Genomic DNA, 8,748 nt, shown 5'->3' on the forward strand with positions numbered 1-8,748 from the left:
TGGGTGGGGGAAGAGAAAAGAAAAGCCGATCCCCCCCTGCTCCCCGGCGCACACCGCCCGGCTCCTGCTCCTGCCCGAGCCCCCGAGGGCCCCGCACAAAGCCCCGCTGCCCGGGGACCGGCTCCGTCCCCTGCTCCCTGCCTCGTACGCCTCTGCATTTTTTTTCCTTTTTCTCCTTCTCCTTCAGCTGGCTGCCTGGTCAGAAAGGCCTCGAATCTTTCGATCAGGGTCCCTGCCAACAAACAAACCGAAGAGCCACGTTTGGTCCCTGAAATAAATAAATTTTAGGTGGGGGGGGAGGGGGGGAGAAGTTTGGAAGAGAAGAGAGCGCTTTAAGATGTTTATTTACTTTGTAAGTTGTTGCAAAATTTAGGCAGAGATCAAGTTTCATTCGGTCATTCAAATACTGCAGGCCCAAGGGGGACGTGTATGCGGGGGGGAAACCCTCCAACTTATTTTCTCATGTGTCAACTTTTCCAAACAAAATAAAAGGAGGTGGGGGGGGGAGGGGGTGAAGATGGGAGAACCTTTTTCCCGGCCGCCCCACCACCTCCTTCCCCCCGAAAACACGCAGGATAATTTTTTTTTCGGGGGGGGGTTGTCTTTGGTTTTCTGATTTTTTTTTTCTGGGAGACACCAAAATCCAAGAACTAAAAAAAAAATAAAATTAACCAAAAAAATAGTTATCCAGGGATCTTTTCGCTTGCTGGCCCGTAGACCTACAGAGGGGACGGCCGCGGTGACCCGGGCCCGCAGCGCGGAGCAGCCCAGCGCAGGATGCGCGCCCGGCCGCGGAGGGGCCGCTCAGCCCCTGCCCAACGCCCGGGAATCGCCGGCCCGAGGTTGGGAACCTCTCGCTTCCCCGAGGCCCGAGCGGGGCCCTCGGCTCTCAGCGTGACAAAGGACATCGCAAAGAACGATTTGGATTATTTTTTGTTTTTTAACCAGGTCACAAACATTTATTAATTTACACCAACGGTGGACAAAATTCTGTTGCCTTTTCCACATCAAATTATTCACAGATTCTCTCAATAAAATAGATATGACGGATGCACAACCAGTGAAGAGTTAACTGGACTCCGCTCATTAGCTCCCGAATAATCTATATACAAATAATTACCAATACACCAAAAAACCCACGCACGGAGGGGGTGGGAAAACAGGGATTTAGAAAAAAAAAAATTGTATGGGAATTCTCCAAACTTCCTGACGGATCGGATTTTCTTTTAAACGTGCATTTGAATGTCTAATTGGGGGGGAAAAAAAAAAAAGTAAAAAAATAAACCACAGTCCTGAGTTTCACTGACTTTTCTTCTTCTTAAAAACAAAGAAACCTTAAACAGTGCCTTTTAAAACCAAACTCGAAGCTTCAAAGAAACTAAAAATAAGATAGGAGCATTAAAACATTTTCTTTGAGAGCAGGGGAGAAACAGACACACATGGCAAAGCCACCCTGCACAGAGACTTGCAGGAACGAAAACGGGCTCGCTGCGACCGGGGCCGTCCGCAACTCCCCTGGCCGCTTTCCCAGGCGATCTGGGGGGACCCCCGCGGAAAACCCGCACCTCTCAAAGGAAACATTTCCGACCCTAAGACCGTTTCGTTCTTCACATGCCCCCCCTCCGCCCCTCACAAGACGTTGCGTGTTCAACCAGCCCAGGTCCCAGCTTATGTTACGGCCACTTTATAAATACGCTTTGGCGCTTGTAGGACCAAATCGTGTTATTCTTTCCCTCCACCCGCCCTCCCGATTTATTGAATTTTTTTTTCCGAGCAAAGAGAGACAAACAGATCTGGATGCCACTGAGCCTGGAAATTAAGTACAAATTAAAAAAAAAAAAAAAAAAAAAAAAAAAAAAGGAAATATTTCCTACCTTAAAACACAACAGGAGGAGATGGGGGGGACACGGGGAGAGGGAAGGGGAGCAGTTTCGGAGGAGTGGGGGAGAGCTGGGAAGGGGCCGTTTGCTTCGCGACTCTCCCCCCCATCCCCCTCCCCTTCCCCAGTCCCCAGCACACTTTAAAAATGACAGCTGCTGAGGGTTGTGATTTTACTGGAAAAGTTCTGGGCCGGCTGGAGGAGCGGCTCGTGTGCCAGGCTGACCTGGGGCTGTGCCGGGGCCAAGGCGGGGCTGAGCACGGCCAGGACCTGCGCCGGGGGGCCCGCCTGGCCGGCGGGGTAGGGCGCGGCGGGCGCGACGCTGGGGTTGGTGCTGGGCGGCGGGGGCACGGCCCCCCCGATGATGTTGTCTATGGAAAAAGAGGGCCGGGAGGGGTGGTTGGTGCCGCCGCTGCCGCCGCCGCCGGCGGGCGAGGGGTCCGGCTTGAGGGTCTGGAGGAGGGCGGCGGGCAGGGCGGTGGGGCTCAGCTGGGGGTGGTAGAAGGACTTCCTGCAGTTCAGCTCGCCGCCCAGGAAGGAGGGCAGCCCCGAGGCGGCGGAGAACACGGAGGCGGCGGCGGGAGGCGGCGGAGCCGGTAACGGGCAGTGCGGCGCCGGGAAGGGAAAGGCGCCCGCGGCGCCGCCGCCTCCGCCACCGGGATGGTGGTGGTGGTGGTGGGGGTAACCCTGGAGCTGCAGGCCGTAGTTGTAGCCGTAGGGTCCGTAGGCGAAGCCCGGCAAGAAGGCGGCGGGGTCGGCGGCCCCGGCCCGCAGCAGCAGCTCGGGGTGCGGCGGGTGCAGCTGCTGCTGCCGCTTGAAGCGCTTCCTCCGGCGCAGGAAGCTCCCGTTGTCGAACATGTCGGCGGACTCGGGGTCCAGCGTCCAGTAGTTGCCCTTGCCCGGGTTGCCGGGCTCCCTAGGAATCTTGACGAAGCAGTCGTTGAGGGAGAGGTTGTGGCGGATGCTGTTCTGCCAGGCGGGGAACTTCTCCCGGTAGTAGGGGAAGCGCCCGCTGATGAACTCGCAGATCTCGCTCAGCGTCAGCCGCTTCTTGGGGCTCTGCAGGATGGCCATGGTGATGAGGGCGATGTAGGAGTAGGGCGGCTTCACCAGCGGGTTCTTTCCCCCCGCGCCGCCGCCGCCGCCGCCGCCCGCGGGCGCCTTCTCCCCGGGCGCGGCGCCGCGGGCGCAGGCCGGCTCCGAGCCGCCGGCGGGGGACAGCCGCTCCGGGGACCCCCCCATGCGCGCCTTGGCGGCCCCGCTCCGCGGCAGCGCCAGCCCCAGCGGATCGCCGCCGTCCTCCTCGTCCTCCTCCTCCTCGTCCTCGTCCTCCTCCTCCTCGCTGTACTTGCCCCCATCCTGGGGCGGGCCCACCACGTCGATATCCGCGTCCTCCACCTCGGAGAGCGGCTCTTCCTCCGGGGAGCGCTCGGACATGATCCCGCAGCCGCCGCCGCCGCTGCTGCCCAAAGTCATTGTTGTGCGGCCGGGGCGGCCGGGGCCGGGCTCCCCCCCCCACCTAGCGGCGGCTCCCGGGATGGGCCCGGGGCCGTGCCGGAGGGCTGCGGCCGCCGCTGGGACTCCGCGCCCCGGCGCCGCCGCTCCGCTCCGCGCCCCGCTCGCCGCGCCGCTGCTGGCGGGGCCGCGGTGGTGGCTGCGGGGTGGTGGCTGCGGAGGGAGGGGCGGCGGAGGGGGCGCGGGGCGGGGGCGGGGGGACGGGGCGCCCGTGGGCTGGGCAGGGCGCTTGGGAACAGCGATAATAAATAATGGTGATAATGATAATAAAAGGAGAGAAACAGGAGGGAGAAAAAAAAAAAAAAGAAAAAAAAAGGTTAAAAAAAAGAAAAGTGGGGTTTGCGACGGCTCCTTTTCTGGTTGGGGGGAGGGAGGGGGAGGGGGAAGGGAGGGGCAGGGGAAGAGGGAGGGGGGAGGGCAGAAGTGGGGAAGGCGGCTCCCCCCTCCCCACCCCTCCCGAGCTGGGACCCGGTGGAAACGCTCCCACTCTGCGCCGGCTGCCAGCGCTCCCCAGGCCTTTATACGGCCGCCCCGGCATCACGTGGCGCCCGCCGCAGCCCCCACGGGGCACGATGAGGGACTGCCCGGCCCGGCCCGGTCCCCGGGGAGCGTGTCCCCCGCCCGAGATGCTTTCGAGGAAAGGCGCTGCCCGCTCCCCTGGCGCTCGGATGCCCCCGGCTTCGTCTGGAGCCGGCTGCTATAGGAGGGGGGCGATCGATGCTGGATGAAGCCCCTCCCCGCCCCAAGCGCCCCGCGGTGCTCGAGGCTCTCAGACCCCATTCCTGCGCGATGCGACGGTCGGCTTCCTCGGCCCGGGGGTCCGCGGAGGGTCCGTTCTCCCCCCGAGGGCTGCCCGTCCCCGAAACTCTGGGGGATGAGCTGCAGATCTCCCGCAGCCTCGCCGACAGGGAACCTCACTCCGCCAGGACCGAGCCTTCGGCCCCCTTGAGGGGTCGTGTGAATTTGGGGATCCCCTCTCCCCTTCTCCACGCGCTTACGTCACCGACACGTCACCAAGGCCGGAGCACCCTGCCTGGAAACCCGCCTCCTCCGAGGCTCCCACGGAAGGGATGCTGCGCCCGGCAGGTGCGGGCCGGAGGGCGAGGAGCAGCGCTCTGCCGAGCCTCTCCCCCGGCGAGAAATAACCAAAGTAAAGGCTGTGCGTGTCCGCGGGGTGCTGGGACCGCACTCGAGTCCTGCATGTCCGCCCCACGAGGCTGGCCCCGCCGGGTACCACTTTTCAAGGCGGCCCACCCACAGCCGGGCCGCTGGAGCCCTTCGGGAAGGGGAATATCCCGCGGCCTCGGGATCTCCTGTCTGCCGCTCTCCTGCCTCCGCTTTCCTGTCGGCTGGCAGGAGGAGGTGGTGGGCAGCAGACACCCACCTTGTCGCGGGCTGCACGCGAAGCGGGAGGATTTTCTTCTAAACAGAGGCACACAAGGTCCCCGGGAGCCTCGGCAGTGTCCCCGCGGGTGGCAGAGCCCCGCTGTCCCCCTTGTAGCTGCCCTGGCGCAGTCCAGGGAACACGTCCGCAGCTGAAGCTGCTCAGCCCATGTCCCGTAGGTGGCTGTGACAGCAGGTTGTCCCTGTCTCTATCTCGGACACTTTGAACCACGCTCGCACCGTTAGGTTTTGGTTTGGTTTGGTTTTTTCCCTTGGAAGCTCTGCAAACACGTATCTCCTTTCCCGTGGGAGGATGCTTGGGGAGGGAAGAAGGGGATGGGTTCCTCCAAGGGGATACCATGAGGAGATGTCCCCCCGCCAGGGCCACGTTCAGTAGTGTGAGAATCCGCGGTGATGAATTGTCAGTCTCTGCCGTTAACAGGTGCGAGCATTTGGTGATAAAATCTCCAGCACTAATACCGGGGAGCCGGGCCAAACAGCTGCGCGGCCCCGCTTCCAAATGCCGGTCACAATTACTCAAGCCCTAACGACTCGGTGCACAGGCTCGGCGAATTCGGGGGGACCCCGAGGAGAGGACAGAAGCGGACGTCTCCGTCCACACATCTCCGGTGGAAGCAGCGATTTCGGAGCGGGAGCCTCTGCGCGAAGTCGGTCGCATCCTCCTTCCTCGCAGCCAGCGCGGACATCGGGGAGAATTTTTCGATCGGAGAGGAAAAGTAAAGGGGAAAACTGTGCTGAGAGTTTCTCGGGAAGGTGGGAAGCCTGTCCCGAGGGCGCGTGTCAATTCTGAGGGAGCTTTCCTGAGCTTTCGCTTTTATACTTCTCCGATGTTCCTGACCTGTGCTCACAGTACATACGCATATATCTCCCTCTCATATGTTTGCGTGTATAGATATATATATATTAAATTATACCAGTATCTATTTTCTTTCTTTTCCCAATATATATATATATATATATATTTCATATAAACATGTATATATAATTGTCTAACACGGAGAACTGCCTCGGAGATGCCGCATCTTTCCTACTAACATTGTTTAAACTCTCCGTTCATCAGCCCGGTGGAAAGGCGATGGGAAGAACAAATGGAAGAGAGCGGAGAGGGAAAAGACCGAGCCGCTTTCCATTTTTATTAAGTAAAATAATAGTTATGCCTCCCCTACATAAACGAAAGTGTCATAAAAAATTCCGAAGCAGCTGCCAGAGATTTCGACCACACACACAACGGGGCGATTGAATTTCCACTTGGTGCATTTCATGGCAGCGAGGAACCGCTGGGAGCTGCGTCTTGTGCCTGTGCAGGGCGGCGAAGGGGAGGGCGGGGGTGGAGGGCAGCAAAATGACGCGCTGCGAGCGGCCGGGGGCAGGGGACACCGCCCGGGGGATGCTCCGGGGGAGAAAGATGCTCGGCCGCGTCCCGATCGCTCCGTCTGGAGGCTGGTCCCGCACGGCTCGAAGTGAAACAGATGTGGGTCTCTGCTGCCTGCCCACCCCTGCCCTGCCCCGGCTGCGCCTCTCCTCCTGTCTGGAGAGGTGGGCAGACCTCGGGGGGAGCCCCCGGCAACGGGGAACTCGGGTGGAGCCGCTTGCTGCTACACTCATGGTCATGGGGACCCCGATGAGGTGGGAAATGTACTGGAGAGGCAGAAGGGCTGATGCGAGGCGCTGTTGATGGGATGCGGCCGGTGCCTTGTCCTGCTCCCGCCTGGACCTGGCTCTCCCGCTCAGCACCGCGCACCCAGAGCGCCGCAGCTCGAGAAACAGCGCGTCCCCATCACCCGGCACCGACACGATTTCTGCCTGTTTCAAGGCACAATATGGTCCCCGTTTATGTCGGGGATGACCCACAATGGAACGAGAGTGAATGAATCCCGCTCTCTCCGTCTCCGAACAGCTTCTCTTCGCCGAGTCGGTCTCAGCCTCGGCTTTGCCAAGCGAGATCGGCTGCAGAAACAAATCAAAACGAGAAAAAGTACCTAAAATACACCCGTCCCGAGATGATTTAGAAAAGGGAAACCCTGGACTGAAACAAACCAGATGCCCGGATCCCAGACACGGTGCACACACACACACACTCTCACACACACTCTCGGCCGTGCATCCACACACGGAGCGACGGGCGGGTTTTAATATGCGCCGGGCGAAGAAATGATGTGGTCTCCCGAAAGAAAAACCTTATTGATCTACCCGAAAAGATTGCTTTGTCATCACCCCGCTGAGCCGGGGCATGCTAGGCTGGGAGGGAAGCATTTTTCCTTGGGCAGACTTTTAATTTTTCTTCACTCTTCTCTGCGGTATTTCCTTACAGACAGCCTCGCTTCCCATTTGAACTCAACTCTGCTTTGCATTTCACGTTAAACTGCAGAATCAAACGTGCGTGGGGATGAGTGCTGCTGGAGTGGAGAGAGTGTCCAGAAAGTCTCAAAAGTAGGGGAAAAAAATAAAGGCCATCAACTGATCATTATGATTTTTTTTTTCTTTCAATTGATTTTCACTGTCTTTCCCGCCTGTCTTAATGAGGTGTTTGACCAGGCCTGCGGGGTCGGTGTTTGATGCCCTGCTGACGGCTTCAGCAGGTGGATCCCCCCACGGCCGAGGTTTTCCCTGGGTGTCCTAGTGCCTCCGCCCGGGTCGGAGCTCCTGAAAGCTTCAAAACTGGCCACAGAGAAGAGGCTCTTTTTTTTTTTTTCTTTTTTTTTTTTTCCTTTTTTTTTTTCTTTTTTTTTCTGTTTTTTTTTTTTTTTCCCCCCCCCACAGGGAAAACTCTCGCTCTGACCGTCTGCCCAGACCGTTGTTTGGTGGGGGTGCAGTCGGAGGGCAGAACACGAAGCCCGAAGCACCGCAGGGCGCGATGGCTGCTCCTGCCCTGGCACCGCTCATGCCCACGCCTAAGGGAGCTGATCCTGCCGCAGCATCTCCCGGCGCGGGGACTTAGCAGAGGGGAAACCCCGGGAAGTGAAGCCCTTGGGAGTTGTGGAAAGTTCTGCTACAGCCCAGCCGATTTTGCTCCCAGACCCTTACAGATGATCTGTTGGGTCTGTGATCCATAATCGTTCTTGTTGCTTCTGCCGAGCAGCATCTAAATTCGTTTATTCTGATGAGAATTGCATCTACAAGTCCCCCAAGGCTCAGTGATGGATTTTTCTTTATTACCTCGTTATCAAGCTTGGCTGACCTCTAACTTCTCTGAAAATATGAACAAGACAGACCTGCTGCTGCCTGGGCTGCCCCAGGGGGCTCTTTTTCCACTTATGTGATTTCCTTTGATATTATTTCTCTTCTTTCCATATCCAAGGCTCAGACCTTCAGTGCTCCCTGCAGTTCAGCTCTTTTTCCAGCCCTGCACTGCCAGCTCCCAGCTTGCAAAGATCAGTTTGCAGCCTGCACACCACGAGCTCCCAGCACAGGGAGGTCAGTGGGAATGGTGGTGACAGATAGTGAGAGATATATGAAATTCCCAGGTTGGAAACCACCGGAGCCAAGTGCCAATATCCATCCCTGCAGCGTTCAGATGTTGAACAGCTCGGATTTGTTGACTTGACTTTTCAAATGTAGGTGTCTCAAAATCCACATCAAAAAAGGCCTGGATTTCAATGAAGGCTTTTCCCAGGGACCCCATGTGCAGGGTTGAGTCCCCAGGAAACTTTGGAGCACAATTATCCCTGTCTTTTCTGCTCCTCAGACAAGTGGGAAACATGTTAAAACATGCTTATTTAAGTGCTATGATGTGAATTTAAGACTTTAGTTTTGGGCTTGCAGTTCCAAAACTTTGTCTCCTGCTCTCTCTTCATAACTGATCCCATCCCATGTGGGTTTGAAGCCCACTAGGCAAACTCATACACAGCTTAACACTCAACTGATTAACTCTGACTTGCTCTAAGCCCTTTTTTCATACCATTCTTCAGTGATCTGACATGAAAAGAGATACACGCACTTACATGACTCAG

The 8,748-nt window shown here is 57.8% G+C and overlaps 1 protein-coding gene across 1 annotated transcript; it reads right to left on the reverse strand.

Moving 5' to 3' along the window:
* Positions 1-912: 912 nt before the first annotated feature.
* Positions 913-3,355, reverse strand: FOXD2 (forkhead box D2). The gene is given in 3 exon segments (XM_014892021.2): positions 913-2,512; positions 2,514-2,563; positions 2,566-3,355. Coding segments are annotated over 3 exon segments (1,332 nt in total). The 3' UTR covers positions 913-2,020.
* Between the last annotated feature and the right edge of the window lie 5,393 nt (positions 3,356-8,748).

Source organism: Sturnus vulgaris, chromosome 9 (genome assembly GCF_052056855.1).
Source record: "Sturnus vulgaris isolate bStuVul1 chromosome 9, bStuVul1.hap1, whole genome shotgun sequence".
NCBI classification, from domain to species: domain Eukaryota; kingdom Metazoa; phylum Chordata; class Aves; order Passeriformes; family Sturnidae; genus Sturnus; species Sturnus vulgaris.